The sequence below is a fragment of the Fusarium fujikuroi genome, chromosome FFUJ_chr03 (genome assembly GCF_900079805.1).
Source record: "Fusarium fujikuroi IMI 58289 draft genome, chromosome FFUJ_chr03".
NCBI lineage: Eukaryota > Fungi > Ascomycota > Sordariomycetes > Hypocreales > Nectriaceae > Fusarium > Fusarium fujikuroi.
In genome coordinates, this window is record NC_036624.1 from 1,475,977 (window position 1) to 1,497,256 (window position 21,280).

Below are 21,280 nucleotides of genomic sequence, written 5' to 3' on the forward strand. Positions count from 1 at the left end.
TGCCTTCTGTAGCTCTTATTGTAAGTGATTCCATCTTCCGTTTCCTGCCTGTTGTCCCACGAATGGTTGACCAGAGCCGATAGGGCTCGTCCCTCGACTAGCAGAGAATGCTGCCCGGGGTCGTGGGCTCATTCCACTTGGGACACGAGGGCTGCGAGGCATGCTACCGCCCCGAGTGTTTCGGCCATTTGAAACACTTGCCAGCCTCTGGTTGGCATTATATAGCTCAGCGTCTCGTTGCTGGAGCTGTGCTTGGAGGCCGGCAATTTGTCCCAAGAGTTCTTGGCGTTCCATAGCAACATTCTGTGCGTGAATGGCACGCAAGTTCTCTGATGCCTTTTGCTCCAACTCTTCGTTTTGGATCTTCAATGCTTTGTTCTCATTTGCCAATCTCAAAGCTTGAGCATCGACATCCTGGTACCGACTCTTCATGAAATCCACGTCGTTCAAGGCGCTCGTTCGCCTACTTTCCGAGAGCTGCAGTTGCCCTTTGACCTCGCTCAATGCTTCTTCCCTCTTGGCTGTCTCGGGATTTTGGTTGAGACGCGCAATGACTGATTCGAGTTCATCAATTCGCTGTTGTTGCTTCTCTTTCTCCTTTTGAGCAACCTTTGCGGCAGCTGCCGCAACACCCTCGGTTCGGAGCCTTTCCCTTTCAGCCACGGTTCGATCTTGAAGAGCAGCACGATTAGAAGACTCAATCTTACTCAAGGTCTTCCGGTGGTCCTTCAATTCTTTGTCGAGTCTGTTGATGTGGCTTTTGAGTTCTTCTTCGACTTCGCCTGCCTGCACAGTTTGTCGCTTGTATTCGTCGATCTAGAACAAATTTAGATACTGCCACATCTCTCGTTTCCATGGTGCTTACCTGCTCCTGGATTGTCTCCAGAGTTCCCAAAGGCACTGAAATCATTGCTTTTCTGTCCCTGCTTTCGCTTCGAGGGGTAGCACTTTCGAGCATCTGGCGGACTGCAATGGGCATAGGAGGATTGTTGGTGTCAGTCGGCGGATCGCGAAGTGGAAGAGTGCGCATTCGTTTAGCATCACCATCGCCTTCATCATTAGTCTGAGGGTGATCAGCAATGTGAGCTTCAAGATACAAGTCGATACTTACATGCTTCCGCTTCAAGTCATTTCCATATAAGGCGTCCCCTGTGAAAGGCAGCTGGGTCTGTGTCCCCGGATTCTCGAAGATATCAAGAACGTCATCTGGGATACCTTGAGGCTCCCAATTCAATGTGTCGGTATTTCCATTGAAATAATTTGCAAAAATCTCTGCGACTTCGTGGGGTTCACAGTAACCTCGTTCTGGTTCTTCGAGATACCGGCTTGCACTTACAGTAGATGCGAGAATTGCGTTCTGGGTCTCGAGTAACGTTGCGCCCTGCAAAGTATTATATACATGCTCAATCGAATACGTTGTCACGAGCCGTAGTACTAGCGGCGGCTTCCGAGCAGGATTGTCGCATAACTGCCTGGCGATCAACGAACTTGGATAACGATAGTCATAGCCGATAATGACGTCGAAGCTAAAAGGGTCGAAGTCTTCGCTGGTCAAAGCAATACTGATTCTTGCAAACGAAGCAAATTTGGTATGCCGGTTAATGCTTTCTGCCGAGCATTCAACCTTTGCTGCTTCAGCAAGTTTAAAGAGTAGTCGCACCAGTTCCTTGGTCCCAACCACAATCAAAATTTCCTTTTCCTTCCTGTCTAGTGCATCCATCAGTTCAAATAAGAAACTGAATTTGGGATTGGCATCACAACAGTATCTGGCGAGCTCAGAGCTGGGTAGCGTCTCAAGAACACTACCAATGACATCCTGGGGATAGTCGCAAATCTCGAAGAGCCTTTCGAAAAGATTCTTGATCTTTTTAGTGAGCTCTTCACTGGGCTCTTCTTGAGTCTCGCCAGTGAAGCAGCGGCTAAAGGCTTGAATTTCGTCTTTGTGATCCTCTATTACCTCTCCATAGTAAGAACGCCTGCTCGCCTGCATTGGAAGAGTGACTTTCGTTTGCACGTAAAAGTCGTTCTGCTCTGAAGATTCTGACAGAACATCAGAAACTTGGTCGACGGGAACTTGAGCCGTAGTAATAGAGTGCCCTGAACTTTCAGCCTCAGTGGGCACTGAACCATGGTTGGGAAAGTTCAAGGTATGAGTTGACGCAACTGGCTCATTTACTATACTGATGACGGTGGGGGATATCGTTGCAGGGAGCAGGTTATCTTCCTCATCTTGGCTAATGATAGAATGGGTGAGGGATATGTCTGATTCAGCAAATCTCCTACTGAGCTCTTCTCGCATCCTGGCAACTGCAGAGGTGGAAGGGTCCGCCATAATGGCTGCCGGCGCTATTGAAGACACGGGGGTGTCGGAGTTGGTTCCTATAGCTTGTGCTTTCCAGGGATCCATAGAGTAAACTGGCTGAGACTGAAGTACAGCAGCCTGGCTACTTGCGCTGGCAACAGGAATTGGTTCTTCATCGGCGATTACTTCATAAGGTGTCCCATCCAGGTTCTCTTCGAGAGAATCGCCAACATGTGTCAACGCCAAGTCCCTGTCGAAATTGATATAGCTTTTTAGCTCATCGACAGCTGAATCCCGTGTTTGTGAACCCGGGCGCTCCATTTTTTGTTTTGAAGTCAATTGAGACTTTTCAAGCCCTTCAGAGTCTCGATTAATCTGTGTAGTGGTTGTGGGAGAAGGTGGTCTCTGGCTGGAGCCTATTCTTTGATCGGAAACAATATTTTTCTCGGGTTCGGGTTTAGAAAGCTGCGACGCCTCAAAACTTTTCTCCTGACTCGCTTGAGTTTCGATTGTGGCTCTTGGGCGAGCAGTCTTGTTGAGAGTCCCAGCTGCGGAAGAGAGAAAGCTCGATATGTCTAAAGAGCCGTACGACCCCTGGGGTTGAGAATAGTATGTTTGGGGCTTCTGTGTCCTTTGTGAACCCGGAGAACTTCGTGGAGATGCAGCTGTCTCCCCTACGACGTGCCGGATGCTTTGGTCACTGGGCAAAGAACTATCAAGATGGATCCCTCCCTCGGATGTTGCAGGGTGAGAGTCGCCTGGTTGACGAGATGGTATGATTTCTGAGCCAGTCGCAGCCGAATCCGGAACAATTTGGGTTGGTGAAGCAAGAGGGGTAACCTCGGCCTTTGATACAAGCGTTGAAGTCCTGCCCGTGATGATGTTCAGGTCGGTGGATAGACTCGAGTCGCCCTGTGAATCTGGAACGATGGTATCAATCCACTTGCTTGAGGAGGATAGTGCCTGTGACTGGGAGAGATCTTCTACGCCACTCACGCTATTTGGTTTATCAGGGCGCTGGGGGTTAACTTCGCCCTTTTCGGATTGCAGTCCACCTCTTTCGTTTCGATCACTTTGGGGGTGGTGATGAGTTGGCGCACTCCGCTCCACACCCGGTTCCCGACTACCTAGAGTCTCTTCCTCGAATGGAAGGCGGCTCGAAGAATCAAGGACGTGATCTTGGACCACTCGCTGCCCGTCCCCAGAACCTTGGTTAACCGAGACGCTATCTTGGCCGTATGGGTCCTGATTCACAGGCAAGTCTCGGCTGTTCGAGGAATGGCTAGCTTGAGAGTTGGCAGTTTCAAAACTCTCGTTTTCCGGCGATAAGGTATCTCGAATACCCCCGGTCGAGCCGAGATTATCTCCGTCGAATATCTGATTGTTGGTATCGGCACGGTTCTCAGTATTTTCACCTTCTAAATCGTGGGTCTCTTCGAGATTATGAATGTCCTCAGTCTGGTCGTCCTGGTAAACCGCACCAGTGAACCCTCCAAAATCAGTGGGTGATAGGTTGTCTTCAGGATTTTCGGAATCAGGATACTCCGTCTTCAGATCCACAGGAGCGTTGGCAGACTGAAAAGCCTCCCTCTCCGGTGACCTGACGATGGATTCGCGATTGTGTACCTCTTTCTGGCATACAACCTCTCGAACTTGGCGGTTGCTTCCAGGATTGTCTTCGACCAAAGATGACGATGGATTTTCGGATATTTCAGGACTTCTTGGAACAAAGTCAGGTCTAGCAGCAGGTTGGCTCTCGCGATCTTGATAGTCCCAATTTCCGGATAAATCTTGGGAATCTGGGATGGTTTCTTGACTTAGTTGTGATGCAAATGTGACTCGCTGATCATCATCCTCAAGATCCGTAATCCTTTGAGAGCTGTTTTGAGTAGTGACACTTTGATACTCAGCCGGGTCGAAGTTGTCAGGCTTACTCAACAGAACAACAACTCCTTGAGTAGGTGCCCTCGAGAGTTCGAAGGAGCTCACAGATTCGGCGTCAACAGATGAAGCAGAGATGAATGAAGGTACAGGCTCTTCGGACTTGATCCTGAAACTGCGGTTTGGCTGTACGTCTTGCTCGTGAGAATCGAATCGAGATATGTCAGGAGTCGATGCATCAAGTTTTGGCTGTTGTTGTTTGTTGCAATCCACAGGCGTCTCAGATTTACCCTGACGAGGTGTGAGATCTCGAAGCCCTCGTCGATTTCTTGTCTCACGACGTTGAGCTTCACGCTCTGTGCTTTCAAGTTCTCTATTCTCTTTCTCTTTCTCCCAATCCTCTAGTGCTTCAGCATTGAGGTCCTCGTACTAAGGCATATGTTAGCGTATGTGATCTCGTCTTATTAACTTGACAGGGCGTCAAACCGGAATCCACTCGTTCTCATAAGTCTCACCGTCAGAGTCAGTTTCCCACTCTACAAAACACCGGTGATTAATCTCACCACTTTTGGGGTCTGCTAAGTACTCTTCATCAATGACCCGGCGAATGTTCCACCACTCTTTCTTCTTGCCCAACTTCCTGCGCTTTCTGGCAGGCGACGGCTGGACAAGCTCAGGTTCACTGTTTTGGGCTTGTCCTTTTCTTTTTCTTTTAGATTTGCGCACTGATGAGGTTCTGGGTGTGTTTGTTGTGGGCTGATTCTCTTCTTTGCGCGTTCTCACCATGGGTACGCTGGTATAACGTACGTGGGATGATAGCTATGGAGCCGAACCCGAAAAGCCACAGGAGTGCAGCACACGGGCGTGGCAAATAGATGCAGCACAATAACGAAGCTGCGATAAGATCTATCCAGCGACGATTCCCTGCGGCGACCAGCTTCAGCGGTCAACGCTTGAAATAAGTCGAGGGTTGCGCGCCGCGATATGAGCGAGGCTGCTAAACAGAAGCAGCTTGGGGAGTGCTTTGGGGAACGTCGTCGATCAATTCCCGCTAGAATGCACGTGATGGTCAGGCCAAGGATAGTGTGCTTTCAGGGTGAGAGATCAGGGTCCTAAGGCGAGCTAGTGGATCTTGGGGGCGTGAGGCGCAAGAACAGTGAAAGAAGGCACAGGGGACCCAGGTGAAAGACAGGTCGCTTCAGTGGATGGGTGTAGTTACACAAGGTGCAGGTGTTGAGTTGAGGCAAGAAATAGAAATCGAAGAGATTTCAGAGTTCAGAGTTAACTAAAATCAAGTTGTGGCAGAGAAAATGGAGTAAGATACCTAGGTAGATGAATGTGTAAAGTGAGAGTGGCAGGTGCCTTCCTTCCTGCAATTTTTGGTCGTGAAGCTTCTCTAAGGCTTAGAATCCCTTCGGCCGATTAAGTCAAGGTACCTCTAGTACGTAGCCCAAACAATAGGCGCATCTTCTGCACCCTGCACAGACAGGCAGGCAAATATCATTCAATTTTGATGAGCGTCGTGTAACGCACACTCCAAAGTGATTCCTCACTTGTGATTCTCCTGTCCTACTAGGGCAGCAAACGAGACAATATTAGACTGGGCATGAGGCGCCACAACTCAAGCATGAAGCCATCAAACTCAACGAGACGTCCGAGACACGGTCCGAACGATTGTGCAGCTTTTCTACGTCAATTACAAGAAACAATGAGCTCGGTTTTTGGTATTCCTCACATTTGCTCTACATTAGTTGACCCCAAACAACGCAGCTTTCCTCGGTGTCATGTCGTTTGGACTTAACATAAGCAAGCAGGCACCTATCTTAGGCCTTCAACCGAGGCATCCAAAGATTGTGTGATCTAGGATTCTAGTATACTGGATAACTCTCTTGTTTGCAGCCTTGATGCCTCGAAGCAAATTGAGGTTGGTAAGTTAGGTACGGAGTAGTAGGTTGTTATTTATGATGCACTTGTATTAGTGGCCGAGTTGCGGCTCCTGAGCCTGGGGCTTGTGTAAGCGCTAAAGCAAGGCACAGCAAGGTCGCTGCAAGCCTCCACTAAAACCCCCAATCCCCATGAACTTGATCGGGACACCTGAGCAGTAGCGTCACACCTTGTTCAGACTTCCATCAACATACATAGGACAAAAGTGCTACAGTAAAGACTGCTTTTCACGACAATTCTGGCCCTCGTCTTATCTAGAGACGCTACACGCACTATTCAGACATATACTTTTGTCGTCGAATGAGACAGGTGTCTTCTCTGTTGAGAATCATGTCGGCGCGGTTTTCAGTTCAACCCATAGGCCGCTTTGCTGGTGCAAGTCAGCCCGTCAAAAGACCAAAGGTGCAATCCAATACAGCGAGCCATTCCGTAGCTATCTATCTGGCTTATACTAAACCTTTCACAGGAGTTTGCCTGCTTCTCATACGACGACAACCATGAGTTTCATCTAGACGACTCATCTCTCAAGTACTATTACACACCACAGCTTGGGGCTGACCTTTCCAAAGGCTTTGATACATTTCAGAAGTTGGACGATACCGGAGATGATCACCTTGACAGCCTCCTCAAGACTATCGCTGCACACGAGCAAGAAACAGGCAAGAAGATTGATGCCAACGTTGTCACATGGAGAGGCATGATGACAAAGGTTCGACTTTTTTTGCCCATGGATGATCTGACCTAAGTAGGTAGCTAATCTACAAGCATAGATTATGGCAGCACCTTTCGACCAGATGGATGGGTAGGTCTTCACCGGCGGTCTGCTCTCTTTCCCCCGTTGACTTATCGACGAATAGCTTTGAGATGAATGCCACTTTGTATCAAGTACGTCAAAGATGATATACGCATCCTTAGGAGCAAAATCACTGACAAGTTGTTTACGCAGGATTGCATGTAAGTCCAAGAAGTCCCAGAGATGTTGATGTTGGAAATTGATTTGAAAAGCTTCATCGAAGAGAACAACGCCTACAAGATCGCTTCCAGATCAAATGAGGGAAACAACAAACGAAGAAGAGGGCCACCATTAGAAGTAATGCAGTTTTGGGGTGTGTTTCTCTATTTCAGATGTACGTTACGGTTGCTCACATCGTAATCTAGGATACAAGTTTGAAACGTTGTCGACTCTGCCAGCACCGTGGGCAGAAATGTCCCGCGACTTCATCGAAAATCGAGAGAACGAAGTCGTCAATAATAAAGCTCAATATTGTTCTGTCGTCCGCACGGGTATCGGTAAATCTGTTCTATGTCTTGGTGGCGAAGTTGATGCCAGTGAGTAAGTCCTTCAGTTCTCCTTTTCTCAACTTACATTTCCACAGTCTGGGATTCCAAACCTGAAGAAAAGGGCAGCCCCATCAACTGGGTTGAACTCAAGACATCAGCCGAGATTCGCAATCCGGGCGGCATGGAGAACTTCAAACGCAAACTCATGAAGTACTGGATACAGTCATTTCTTCTCGGTGTGCCGCGCATTGTTGTCGGTTTTCGCACACAGGATGGTATTCTGGTCGAGGCAAGGGAGATGGAAACGCATCGTATTCCCGACATGGTCAATGCCGATCCGAATCCCAAATGGAACGCCGATATGTGTGTCAACTTTGCCGCCACTTTCTTAGAGTGTAAGTACTACTAACAGGTATGAATGGGGCCCATTGCTAATCTGCTCCATCAAAAGGGCTAACAGAGAACATAAACGATGAGGGCGTTTGGAGAATAAGACGCGAGCCTCAGTCACCAACGATCGAGCTATTCAAGGTGGAGGAGACGGGTCACGGCGATATCTTGTCTGATGAGTTCAAGAATTGGAGAATCAAGTTGGATCTTGGGCCTAGCGATGCTTCCTGATAAATCTTGAGCTGGCTTGCGCATGATACAATCGTTAAGGAAAGATCGTCATTGTCACTTAGATTATTGGATACAGATGCACTATACTCAGATTCTTACTGTGCTCAATTAACAAGTCTAGGCTGTGCCTGCATCTAGTTGTCTACCTGCCAATATCGAAACAGCTGCAATGCAATGAAAGATTAAAACAAGAGTTGCCTCCCTACCATCCATGTTCTTAAATGCAATCCTTACAACGCCTCACGCACCTCGCAGAAAAACAGGAAAACCAAACTAATAGACCAGGTCAATGAGATCATCCGCGACATATCGTTATATCGTGCGCGTCATGCTTGACCGGGGTCGTCAAATGCTGATGAAAATACCGCTGCCAATAAGTTCCTCAAAGACTCGCTTTTATCTTCCATCTAGAAGGCAGACAATGCAAAATGAGTAGCAAAAGAAACTGCATACGAATCGTACAACATATAAGGCGCAGTGCCGCCATGTTCTATCGTTCATCTCAGCCAATCACGCATGAGAATCAGACAGCGGGCCAACGGATTCGAAGACCGTCTACCCAACGTGAGTAGAGCACGTCGGATAACTGCTTGCAATGCTCCATGCCGGACCGGGCCTCCTGACCAGGATATTTGCTCTCGGTAGCCAACTTCTCAGGGTCAAAGTTCTTCTCATACATGGTAGGAGTATCAGCATGACGGCGTCGATGGCTGCGCAAATGAGGATTGTTTGAGGCCATGACGAGCTTGGTTGGACTCGACGCAGGGGTGGTGTTCTTGACAATCACAGTACCTTGCGGGGTGCCGTCCCCAGGAGTCTTCTGAGCAGGCTGTCGAAGGATCGTTGCGCTAAGCTTGTTGTCTTGAGAGATTGATGATACCATGCTCGTCATAAGGTGATAGGCCCCCTCAGGATCGACTGCGTCCAAGGCTGCGAAAGCATCAGATAACTTGGCCAGCGCTTCTCGCTTCTGCATCGCAGAGGTTTGAGCATGTAGCTCGGCCAGAGAAGGCTCCACAGCTTTGTTGTACAAGCGTCTCCCCAGTACAGCCTCCTTGCCATACGGTTCAACAGGGGATGTGGTAGGACGAGGCTGGTTCTCGTCACGGAAGACATCGTCGGGGGAGACTGGTCGGTTCCCTTGACTCCCGTTTGAACCATCTGAAGGGACTCTTCTGAAAAGACGCATAGTCGATCCTGAATTGCCAAACGACATATCTGGTTGGAGAGGTCTCTTAGGAGCGATAGAACCCCGGGGAGAACCAGGCCGCGTTGATGTTTCTTGAGCTACAGACGGTGCTCGTCGGACCGTTGACTTTCTGACAGTACCCGGGGCGGGAGAAGTTCCTCCAAGAGGGCCATCCTTGACATCCAGCTTCTTCATCGCCTCTTCGGCGTTCCAGATGGATGAGGGTTTCCGGTGCTGCTTGATGGTTGGCCTCTTGGGAGGCGGTGCAACAGACTTTACTGTGTCAAAGACCCATTCCTGCTGCTCATCCTTAGGGGCCATGCTTTGAAGGGTCTCTTGATAGTAAATAGGATGCTTCTGTCTGTTCTGGTTGGCGTCCCACATCTGTCGACGAGCAATAAGTTCCTGTAGAGCCTCCACCTTGCCCGCGTTACGGATGAAACGGTGGCGTAGTAGGTCTTTTGCAGATGGTCGACGGTCATAGTCCTTGGTGAGGCACTGTGCAATGAAGTCCTTGAAATCTTTGCTAAAGTTGCCCTCAAGACGAGGAGCCGGATTTTTCGGGATGTGAAAGAGGACCTTCATGGGGTGGATGTGACATAGTGGGGGTTCGCCGTTGGCCATCTCCATAGCTGTGATACCCAGAGACCAGATATCGGCCTTGAAGCTGTAGCCGTCTTGCTGAATCACCTCTGGGGCCATCCAGAAAGGTGTTCCGACAAAAGTGTTTCGTTGCGATTTGATGTTGGTCAATTGGGCCGCAACTCCAAAATCGGCAAGCTTGACTTTGCCGGTCTCGGATAAGAGTACATTGGCGGCCTTGATATCTCTGTGAATCTTGCCCTCATTGTGAAGGTATTGGATGCCGAGCAGCAGTTCGCGACAAACAATAGCAATGTGCGTTTCGCTGAAGTTGGCGGGTTTCAGCTATTCCCGGTTAGCAGTTGAGACTTCGTGTCGGAGTATTTTATGGAGAGACATACCAGGTCCAAACAGGATCCGCCGCCGAGATATTCCATGACAATCCATAACTTGTGGCCTCGCAAAAAAGAGCCTTTGTATTGGGTAACGTACGAGCTGGCGCAAGTGCTCAGAACAGCGATTTCGGCCTGGATATCTTGGATATCATCATCGTTGGATTCAAGGTCGATCTGTTGACGTTGTGTGTTAACTTGTGTACCAGGCAACCGAAAGGATCGGACTCGGACTTACATGTTTGATAGCGACAGTTTCGCCAGTTGCTTTCTCAATGCCTTTGTATACGACGCCAAAACTGCCACCTAGGATACCATCAGCTAATGCGGAGAGATACTGCCAATATTGATACTTACGGCCAAGTTCCTCGAGGACCTGGTAATGCTCAGCAACGCCTTCGTCAGCCATTGTGAGTTGACGTCATGCACTGTCTCGACGTTACTTAGATTCACGCTGCTCGGGCAGAAGAGACAACGGAATAAACAAAGCTAATGCTGAGATCTGTGATTAACGCAATGCGCAAAGACCGTCTGCTGAGTGAGTCGAACAATATTAACAAGATACAAAAGCGTGTGCGATGAGTTGGAGTCGTCGTTTATTAAAAGTCATGCGGATGAATGTCAAGGTAGACGGATGGTTGTCTGGGAAGCGGACCCTGTCGAAAGCTATAGCCAGATGAAACCCCCGGGCCCTTTGTTTACTTTGAGACGGGAGCTTAGAGGGCAGCTGATCGAGTGGATGGTCCGGCACTGGTGTAAGCAATAGATCGAGAATTAAATATTGTTGAAAGCCTGTAAAATCGAATGCTGAAAAAAGGCTGGACTCGGCGATTTTCTGGCTCAAAAATATTCCCTCCGCGCTTATATAGCAAATGCAGGTTCGTGGAGTCTCTGCCAAAGAGTCACATACCAGCTGCTTTGTCTCTCATGACTTCTCACTGAGCACATTGCAGCAGGCCGTGCCACACTCGGTGGGGAGCTATCCTATCCCCCGGTCACTTTTAGCTTGTCATGCCCTGTACGGCTTCCCTGGCACATTGCTTAGCGCCCAGATTGCTTGTTTCTATGGCTGGGTTTTTAGTCAGGACAGAAAAAGGTTACGTGACAGAAATTCACGGTGCTGTTGATGACTCCTACAGGTGTGACAGATGTTCATATGTTTATGTCTGCTCGTATCATGTCTGTTGTTTTCTTGCACAGTCTCCAACGCACTAAGGTAAGGTACCGGTTGTGGAGGTTGCAACACAACGGCTCATCCGTCTCAAGGCACAAGAGACTCTGGAACTTAGGACAAGAGATTGGTAGGCATCCTAGTGCATGTTGCTCTTAACGACTAAGACTGCTGATGTCAATGAATTCTGGATGAGGAAAGTGGTCTCAGAAGAAGTATGGGGTAGAGAGACATGGTCACGAGAGTAAAATCCATTATCAATTAGAAGACCTGTCGCATCATTTCATGAATTCTTTTTATATTCATTGATTGCTCCATGTATATGGAGAGCTCCGTATCTGCGGTGATGGGATTCCGTGAGATGGGCAATATCTAAATGTCAAATGCAAATTGTCAATGCCATAAGCGAAGAAAGTGTGTTGACTTTATGGGGGGGTTCCTTATCTTCATGCTATATCCCCGTCTCTCATCATAGTCTTGTTTGTTATAAGCTCCCAGGATCTTCATGATATGGATGCAACACTGCGCAACCAGAACAGGGCCCCAGTCAAAGCGAGATGGGGAAATGCACCCACAGCCTCACACCCAGCTCCAAGTTTGGAGGATGGCCAATGCACGTTTGCGATCCCCAGCAACGTTGACTTTAGCATCTAGACCGCAGGGTGGAAATGGACCACCCTCTAATGTTTGCCTTGGTACTTGGATCTAAATGCTTCCTACCTATGCGAAAAATGAGGCCACCCTCATGCAGGGCAGCTTGAACCATGGACAGAAGAGTGACACGACAGCTACACATTGCCTATTTTTCCGACCGACGATAATGTTCAGATGAAAATACTATCAAGAAGAAATATGCATGAGTTCTGTGTGTACTAGGTGGGTATCACAGATCAGCCTTATCGTCCCTAAGTACTAAGGTAGTAGGGAACATGTAACATGAAAAGAACTTTAAGAACAAGACCACAAAAGCCAGGATCCAGCCTTTCTCAAGACAGAAGTGAATATTCCGAAGAAAAGTTTTCTGACTGTCTGATGATTTTCCTCTCTGGTATGCTAACTTCTTTGTGACTCGCCTAGGCAGGTCGATTTCTTCAATCCAACATTGTTTCTGTTGTCTCAGTTGAGTCCAAGGCTCCCCTTGCATTCAAATGGCCAAAGCTTCCGTGGGACAACTGAACCACCAACCCCCGCCGATCTCGGGTTGCCCTAGCAACGTGGACCTCTCTCAGCTGTGACGCCAGACGCTCGAGCACCGCGGCTGTCCTACCGCTTTTTTGACAGGCGTAGCTTCAAACCGTCGTCACTTTTCAACACGCTTCTTGCGCTCTTTTAATTTTACAAGAGCCTTACTCTCGAGGCCTCTGTATTGCCTTGTTGTACATCCCACGATCTGTGGCACTTTATTTCTTATTACTCATTCATTACCTTACCTTTGCACAACCATATCCGCCATCCTGAGACTTGTTCGTTTTGGGGCCTCGCATATCGTGTTTTTGGTCGTTAAGCCTTGTCCGACAAAATCGTGTTTGATATGCCTGTATCTACAGTCCGATAAATCCTCATTTCGCTTCGTCTCGAATTGTTCGAGTCCAAACCTCCAACTTTGGGCTTTGTCTAGTCTCTGCTTGAAACCATTCGTCAACAATATGGCACCCGCTGCACCACCTCTGCCGACGAGGTTCCCATGTTGGTGTAGAGCTGTATACTCATGGGGAGGAGAGGTTTGTTATCATGCCTCTAAAGCCTCAAACTACGCTAACTTGAGAACAGTCGAAACGAGACCTGGGATTCATTGAGGGTGATCTAATAGAATGTTTGAATGCTGGTGATGGTTCGTGGTGGGTAGGCAGACTATACCGAGATCGACGGACCGTGGGATCGTTCCCTTCCAACTTTGTTGAGCTTCTCCCCTCTCAATTCCGACCAACAACCAAATCTGTTCCGGCTCCTGTACCAAACGCACCACCAAGTACTGCACCGACAAAATCCAGAACGTTTCGAAAGCCATTCGAAGCATACGCCAAGGCTCCTCACTACACCAGTGCGAAACAACCCGAGATCTTCAAAGAGACCCCGAAACCTAAGGAGCGACAAAACTCTGGTGCTTCATTCGCACCTAGTACTCATGAAACGGAACGAGGTCCATCGCCTGCACCTCCTCAGTCATATAACCACCGAGGTCCTTCACCTGCGCCACCTCAAGCCCACGATCACCGGGCTCCTTCGCCCGCACCCTCACCGGCACCTTCTCACCACTATGGCTCACGGGCTCCATCTCCAGCTCCTATGCACAGTTACCACTCGAGGGCTCCTTCACCTGCGCCAATGCAAAGCTACCACCATTCGAGGGCTCCATCACCAGCTCCTCCTCATGGTTACGATGCAAGGGGGCCTTCTCCTGCTCCTCCGATGCACCAAAGTTATGGCTATGCTTCAAGAGGTCCATCTCCCGCGCCATCTTTCCATCGTCAAATAGTCCCTTATCGAGGAGGACAGGATAGAGGTAACTCACCGCCTCCCCCACCACCGCCTCCTCACCGGCAGATGACGAGAGGAGGATCCAACGATCTGCATAGGAGATCTATTGATATCTCCCGTCATGGATCCAATGCCTCTTTCCAGCCCTTCTCGCCCTCTAGGCAAAATTCTAATAATTCCTACCGACCGCCACAGCCACCACAACCAACAATTAGGCATGGATCTAGAGGATCTTTCGATGATAGGTCATATATGCCATATACCCCTGGCAGGAACTCCCCTGTTCCGCCATCGCCCGCTGGAGGTATGACGCCTTCTCCATTGAGAGAGGCCATGGATGGAGTCATGGAGCAATTGGACGTACTAGGTGGTGGTCTTGGACGGCCTGGCCAAGCTCCTTCACCCGAGCCACCTGCCGATCCTTGGTCTCCAGAATCCTTTGATATGCTGTCCCATCGTTCAACTAGGAGGGACCAGGAGCGAAGCAGGCCTAAAACCTCGATGGGAATCGCGCAAGATGAGGGGTATGAAACATATAGCGGCGAATCGTCTCAAGAGGTGTCTTATCAGAGTGGAGGAAGAGAAGACAAACTCAGCAGTTATGTTGATCGCATGGAAAAGCGGTTCCAGCAAATGCATCGTCAGAACTCAAGGACTAGCGAGCCTGATGATGACCAGCCACCTCCTCCGCCCCCTAAAAATGTGCCGTACGAGCGGCCGAAATCGTCTATGGGCCGGTCTATTGAGCCTGAGCGAAAGCTACGAGCTCGCAAGTCGGCATATGAGATCGGAAGAGGAGTTGCCCGCACATTAACAACAAAAACCAACTCGACCAATTCGTCGTCAGGCAATCAAAGCAACACCAGCTCATCAACACAAAGCACTTCAAGGACCTTATGGAGCGGGACATCAGCTGGCGCTTTCAGCACTACTAGTGCGGGAAGCCTTGCACGCTCAGGCAAGCGTCAACGTGCACAAAGTGCCCTGGGAGCACGAGACCTGGAAATTGACAGACCGGACTCTCCTTTCACAGGAGTCACCTATCACAGCAGTCATGCAAGTGATTCTCCAGCGCAACAGCGTCCCCAGACCCAAGTCGGCTTCCATGATGATCCTTCGTTGGAATTGGGAGGCTTGGTGCAACCAAAACCACCCAAGAGGAACATCTTCCGCAAAATATTTGACACCGCCAAAACAGGTGTTGCGAGCAGCCGTGGCGGTCTCGTTGCTGGTGGTCTCGGTATGGACTCGCCAAAATCACCCTTTGCTCGTTCAATGCCAGCTGGAGCTTCGCCTATGCCAGGTATGGGTAGCACGCCTACCAATAGAGACGTTGTGACAGAAATGGGACTGAGTGGCGGTGTTGATTGGGTTCAGGTCCGACGTGATGTGAATCGTTCCAATTCGCTCAGTACAATAGAGTTGACTGAGCGCCGCGAGCGATGTCAAATGATGGATCACCCTGCCCTTAATCCTGTCGATGAGCTCTACGAGGGCGTCGAAGGAGATGAAGGGGCTGACGGAGAGCCAGTCCAGGAACCCACCAACTACCAAGGGATTAACTTGTCTCAAGTAGACAAGAACTCCCGATTCATCAGCGGTCTTCCTCCCGCCATAACAGCCATCCAACTTGCCACTACATACGTATGCCGACCCTACAGGAGCGAGGTCCAGCGGCTGCGAGCGATCTTTACGTGGGTCTCCGAGAAGATCTGCTGGGAAGAGGACTTTGAGGGTGAAATCGACACATCACGGGTTATCCAGGCCAAAAGGGCGTGTGCTGAGGAGTATGCTGTCCTAGTGATGGAGATGTGTTCTGCTATCGGTATCCACTGTGAGATCGTTCGAGGCTATCTCAAGTCTCCAGGGGAGGTTTCCGAAATCAACATCATGCCACGACCCAACCATTGGTGGAATGCCGTTCTCGTTGAAAATGAGTGGCGCATGATTGACTGCTGTCTTGCCAGCCCCTCGTATCCTCGGCGGGGTTTATACTCCAATGCCAATAACACGGCCGATCCGTGGTGGTTCTTGACCAGGCCACTGGAGATTTGCTGGACACATATCCCAGAACATCACAGTCAGCAGCACATCGTACCACCTGTCGCACACGAAACATTGCTCAATCTGCCATGTGCTTGTGCGCCCTTCTTCCGCAATGGTTTTGAGATGGTGGACTACAACACTGCATTGACTCGAATCGAAGATCTAGAGATGGTTCATATCAAATTCAGCGTTCCATGCGACGTGGAGATCGCCGCCGAGGTCGAAGTTCGAGGCTATTCGAGAGATGCAGACGGAGATGTTTTTGAAAGCGGCGATATTGTCAAGAAGAGGGCACTGGCTCAAGCTGAATGGTTCAATGGCATCAAGCGATACACTGTCAAAGCTCTACTGCCTGGAGATGAAGGGCAAGGTACCTTGAAGATTTATGCTGGCAAGCGAGGCCTTATGCACAGCATCAAGGATATTCCACACCCCCTTGCCTTCGCATTGCCTATTGTCCACACAGGTGAAAACCCGCCCTATGAGTTTGTCACAAGACATCCAACTCCTCACGCACAGCGACATGATATCTATGTGGTTCAGCCGCAGTGCCAAAGGCTTGCTCTTAACAATACTTTTGTCTTCGCCATCAGACAGCACCCAAGTTCGCTGGGTGGATCGGCACTTACACCGTCATCTAATCCAGGCGGCACCAGCCCCATACCGTTCGCCCGCCCCAGTTCAGCGCTGAGCATGAATGCGTCCAGTGTTAGCGGCTCGACCCCAAGCTCAGCTACGGGCACTGTGGCTGGGAAGAAGCCTGCCAAGTTGGCGATTCAGACTCCGGGAGGCAAGATCCTCCGTCTTATGAGGAAGGAGGATCGTAAGGGTATTCACGTTGGAGGTCGAAGTCTCTCAGGTAGCGAAACTGCTAGTGATGGTGGAACCTGGGAGACAATAATCAAGTGTTCAGAGAAGGGTGTATGGCGAGGTCTTGTACTCGCAGATCGCACAGCTCGATGGTGTGTCTTTGCTGAATGGGTTTGCATGGGTTGATCATTACATATGTAACGGAGGATTAACAGTGGGCAGACTTCGTTGGAGTTTCTTCTTATGTTTGGTTGTTTCGTCTTCTAATACCCAAGGAGGAGGATCTTGCATGCTCTGACGCACAGCGGTATGGTTATAGAAGTGCGCATGGGCCTTGGATTTTCTCTGTTTTGGTAGGGATGATCTATTGCATTTGGGTTTGTTCAAAAGTAGCAGACATGTCGGAAACTTATCGCAAGGTGTAAGATAATAGCATGTCACGAGCAACGATTGCAGCACATGATGAATAATTTAACTTATGATTCTCTATTAATGTCTTCAATAACAAGTGCAAGTGAAGATAACAATAGTCACACTAATAAGATAAAGCTCACAAAAGGAAGTTTTGTTGGTTCCATCGAATAATCGTTAGTTTAACTTGTAGTTCCGCAATTTCCATACCGCCTCGGCCAATCACATTGCTCTGCGACACGACGATAGGATCCTGTCGCACTCGTGCCTTTCCATTGTTTTATGGTTTAAACCTAACACGATCGAATCCGCAGACGCAGCAAACAAGATAATAACGAGCAGGACGAACGAGCCTCGATAGGTTGCGCTATAGATTGTTGTGTTTGACAAGCGAGCCGATACAACCCCGTCCGTGAATGGCAAACGCACCGACAGACCAAGACGGACCATGAAGCGCAATCGCGTTGGTCTGCGCACCGCGACGAAACGACAGATCGAATGCTGAAATCAATACCGAGAAAGCGGAATACAGTGACCTAGGAGAGGCCATGAACTACAGGCCTTTTCATGGCCAGGGCCAGGGCCAGAGCCAACAAGGCTCACAGCAACCGCTGCCAGTGCCCGACATGAATCCGCCTTCATCTTATATGCCCGGCGGTTACCAGCAGTATACGAACCCTCAACATCAGCACCAGCAGCAGTTCTATTCGATGCCTCAACAGCAGGGTCAGCAGCAGCAACAACAGACGTACCTTCAGCAGCAGCAGATGGCGCAGTTCGGCGGCATGCAAACGACTTTTCAGGGATACGATACAACGGGACAAGCGTATGGTGGACACCAGATGCAACCAGCTGCCGCGCAATATACACCTCCAGCGAATGTTTGGCAGCAGCAGCAGCAATCCCCGGGGGGGCAGAACATGATGTATCAGCAACAGTATCAACAATCGCATCATCATCAACAGCAACAGCAGCATATGTACCAGCAGCACGTCGCGTCGCCTCAACACGTTCAACCGAGAAGGCAGTCTGGTCACGTCCCTTCACCGCAGCAGAGACCTTCTTCGATACCCCAAAATCAAGGATATTCACTCCCCCAGGCGCAGCCACAACGGTCTCAACACCAACAGTATTCGCAGCAGCATACGTCACAGCAACAATACCAGCAGCACGCGCACTATCAGCAGCAACCTCAGGTGACGGCTCCTCAGCCATCACCGCAAACTGCACCAAAGCAGGTAGCCTCGCCGGCTCAGCCACAGGCTCGACAAATAAAACAGAGCCAGAAGCCACGCCAGGACCCTTCCAAACAGCAGCAAGAGACAATTCGACAACCTGCGCAGGAACCTATAATAATAGATGCAGATGAGCCCGCATCGGAGATAGTTGCACAGCCAGTCCCGGAACCAACCACGCAACAGCCAGTTGCACAGAAAGAACCGGAGCAGATGGTCTATGTGAATCTGCAAGACATCCAAAAACTGCCATCGCTCCCACCAGTATCCATGGATCAGACACAAGGCGGTCCTACATCTCACACAGGGAAGACAGCGAGCTGGGACACGCAGTACGAATCAGGCACTGTCAAGCTTATGGATATTATGCTGAGCAGCCCACAAACTCAGCCTCTTCCGCCTCCTCAGCCAAAAGTCCAGGCATCTCATCACCAACCTATGCAGACACAACCTCAAATGGCCACTCCCCGGGCAAAACCGAGCCCTCTCTCATCCGTGGTAAACTCACCAGCGATTAATGCTCGCTCTCCGAGTATTACCAAGAAATCACCCGCAAGCACGCCAAAAAGTAGGCCCCTTGACACTGTCCATCTTATGGTGGCAGTGGCCGAAGAGTGCTTTGATAAGGCCCGTGGTTCCGTACATGATGTCGCGATGTCACTAAATGCCACGCGGATAGACGAGTACCAGAAACTGATCTCGACAGGCCTGGCGTGTCTAGAGACGTGTTTGCAAAGTAATAGACTATCTCCGCGTCAAGAAGCAAAGATGCGGTTGAGGTACGCCACGATAGTATTAGAAGAGACAGAGAACCCAATGGAAGCTGAGACGGCTGTCACAAAAGGCATTTCTCTTTGCGAAAAGGTAAGCGACGACCAACTTACCTCCGTACTGCACAGCTGACCGACTCCGACAGAATGGCTTGGCCGATCTCAAATATTGCATGGATTATATCAGGTTGAAGCTCCTGTTTCAGCGAAATCACAAGGCTGCTTTGAATGCAGCTGATCGTCAAATCGCTGACTGTGAAACGTAAGTTCCGTAGCAACTGAAGTCCGGCATCTATTGACTTACTTCACAGCTACAAACACATCCAATGGGTTTATGCTTTCAGACTATTGAAGGCTTCATTTTACATGGAGCTTGGTCAGACAGCTGACGCCAGTGCATTGGAGAACATTCGCTCTATCCAAGTTACAGCTAGCTCCCGTGGCGACGATGCCCTGAGTGTGTTTGCATTCATTCTTGAAGGTCTGGCACTTCTCAAGGCTTCCAAAGATGGTAACTTTGAAAAAGTCCAAGCTTGTATTGCTCAAGTAGCGAAGTACCAGTGTGAACCGTCTATTCATATCATGCAACTTGATATACTGACGCTACTCCTGGATCTTGTCTGCACTATCAACCACTCTGGCATGGATTTGATGCATGATAAGCTTAAAATGCTTCAAGATCGCATGGATGCGTGCACCGACTGGCATAACGTCAAGTCTGACTTTCTCATTCCGGTCAAGAAGCAACCTTCTACCGGCCAGACTATTAGTAGTGATACAGCGGGCATCATTCGAAGCGGTGAGGGTGTTCCACAGGATTTTCTTGTCATGTCATTCATGACCAAAGTCGAGCTGAACTCCCTTGTGTGAGCTACCACCCTTAACACATTTTCCCCAACTTAGCTAACATGTCTAGCCTCACTTTGACAGGACTCGTGAATATGCACAAGCCCAACACAAATGGTCCACAAGGTCGACAAAGTCGACAGACAGTCGATTTCTTGAAGGAAGGCGTGCAAGTCCTGGATACTTGTAAGTGGCATTTGCTTAATTGCCCGGATATTTTATTGATATGTACTAGGGGATAAAGTGACAGCCGGCTTTAGATATGGGCCGTCCATTTCATTACAAGATGCCATTGCGCAGCGTGAGTGGCGGCTGGAAGCTCACTGCTACCTTACCATCTTACTTGGCCTATACGCAGCTAGTCAATGTCGATGGGACCTGGTAAAGCAATACATCGTGAAGCTTCAGGATATTATGATACCGTCCACGCAGGGCATCCTGCGTTTGCTGGCTATCTACCTATCGGGAGTGTTTGACCAGGGCACAGGGGAACTGGATGCTGCTATGAACACTTTCCAAAAGCCTGACTTTGATCTAAACCAGCGTGGAACTGGTGTCAAAGCCGCACATCGCGAGTTAGCCATGCTAGCTGGTTTGAACAGGCTTTGGATTATGCAGCATCCATCGCACCGAAACGATCGAGCGACACTTGATCTGATCGAAGAACTAAGGCCGTTGTGCCTGAGCCACCACAATGTCGACCTACGGACTGCTTGGCATAACGTTATGGCTGCTATTAGCACCGATCCACCCCAGCAGCTCAATCAACAAAAGCAGCACATACAGTCTGCCATGGCCGGGTCCAAATCCACTAAAAATTTACTAGGCGCAGCCGTCACACTCGCTATCATGCGCAGCCGCTTATTCGAGAACGTCGTTGGCGATCAAGCTCTGAAAAGTGCCCTAGCAGCAGCCAAGCAGGCTCATCGCAGTGGCAATGTCTTGTGGCAGAGCGTTGCAGACGGTATGCTTGCTCACTCTTATGAAGTACAGGGCAAGGAAGAGGAAGCATCGCAAGAATGGGCGAGGGCGACAAGAGAAGCCCAAGATGCATTTGCAGGAAGTTTCTGAATGGGAGCATAACCTGGTTAAGTAGAGCTCACAGGACTGGCGTTTATGGCAAGGAGTTCTCCCGCATGTTTTAAAAAGAGAAATTATTTCATGATTGTATATCGGACTCGGGGGGTTTGTGGAGATCTGTACGATACCTGACCATACATGTCTTTGGTCTTAGCTGTTTGTGGGCAGAAAGTGGTAATTAGATACGACACAAAGTCGTGCTTTTTAGCCGTGATAACGGCATCAATCAAGTTCCTGGACT

General features: G+C 49.5%; 5 protein-coding genes; 3 read left to right on the forward strand and 2 right to left on the reverse strand.

Moving 5' to 3' along the window:
* Positions 1-15: 15 nt before the first annotated feature.
* Positions 16-4,969, reverse strand: FFUJ_02596 (uncharacterized protein; the record flags this gene model as incomplete). XM_023574346.1 has 4 exons in its annotated part: positions 16-816; positions 866-1,063; positions 1,112-4,612; positions 4,670-4,969. 4 exons carry the CDS (start codon positions 4,967-4,969, stop codon positions 16-18), a joined length of 4,800 nt encoding a protein of 1,599 aa, XP_023427719.1.
* Positions 4,970-6,457: 1,488 nt separating this feature from the next.
* On the forward strand, positions 6,458-8,029 carry FFUJ_02597 (related to C.elegans dom-3 protein; the record flags this gene model as incomplete). XM_023574347.1 has 9 exons in its annotated part: positions 6,458-6,529; positions 6,594-6,836; positions 6,898-6,929; positions 6,985-7,012; positions 7,074-7,081; positions 7,133-7,233; positions 7,286-7,456; positions 7,504-7,803; positions 7,860-8,029. The coding sequence occupies 9 exons, from the start codon at positions 6,458-6,460 to the stop codon at positions 8,027-8,029; spliced, it is 1,125 nt and encodes a 374-aa protein (XP_023428780.1).
* A 523-nt stretch (positions 8,030-8,552) lies between these two features.
* Positions 8,553-10,601, reverse strand: FFUJ_02598 (related to Ste20-like kinase Don3; the record flags this gene model as incomplete). XM_023574348.1 has 4 exons in its annotated part: positions 8,553-10,145; positions 10,202-10,369; positions 10,431-10,498; positions 10,550-10,601. The coding sequence occupies 4 exons, from the start codon at positions 10,599-10,601 to the stop codon at positions 8,553-8,555; spliced, it is 1,881 nt and encodes a 626-aa protein (XP_023427720.1).
* Positions 10,602-13,009: 2,408 nt separating this feature from the next.
* On the forward strand, positions 13,010-16,964 carry FFUJ_02599 (probable SH3-domain protein Cyk3; the record flags this gene model as incomplete). XM_023574349.1 has 3 exons in its annotated part: positions 13,010-13,084; positions 13,134-16,868; positions 16,920-16,964. The coding sequence occupies 3 exons, from the start codon at positions 13,010-13,012 to the stop codon at positions 16,962-16,964; spliced, it is 3,855 nt and encodes a 1,284-aa protein (XP_023427721.1).
* A 692-nt stretch (positions 16,965-17,656) lies between these two features.
* On the forward strand, positions 17,657-21,030 carry FFUJ_02600 (related to CYC8-general repressor of transcription; the record flags this gene model as incomplete). XM_023574350.1 has 5 exons in its annotated part: positions 17,657-19,207; positions 19,260-19,375; positions 19,425-19,979; positions 20,030-20,145; positions 20,195-21,030. 5 exons carry the CDS (start codon positions 17,657-17,659, stop codon positions 21,028-21,030), a joined length of 3,174 nt encoding a protein of 1,057 aa, XP_023427722.1.
* Between the last annotated feature and the right edge of the window lie 250 nt (positions 21,031-21,280).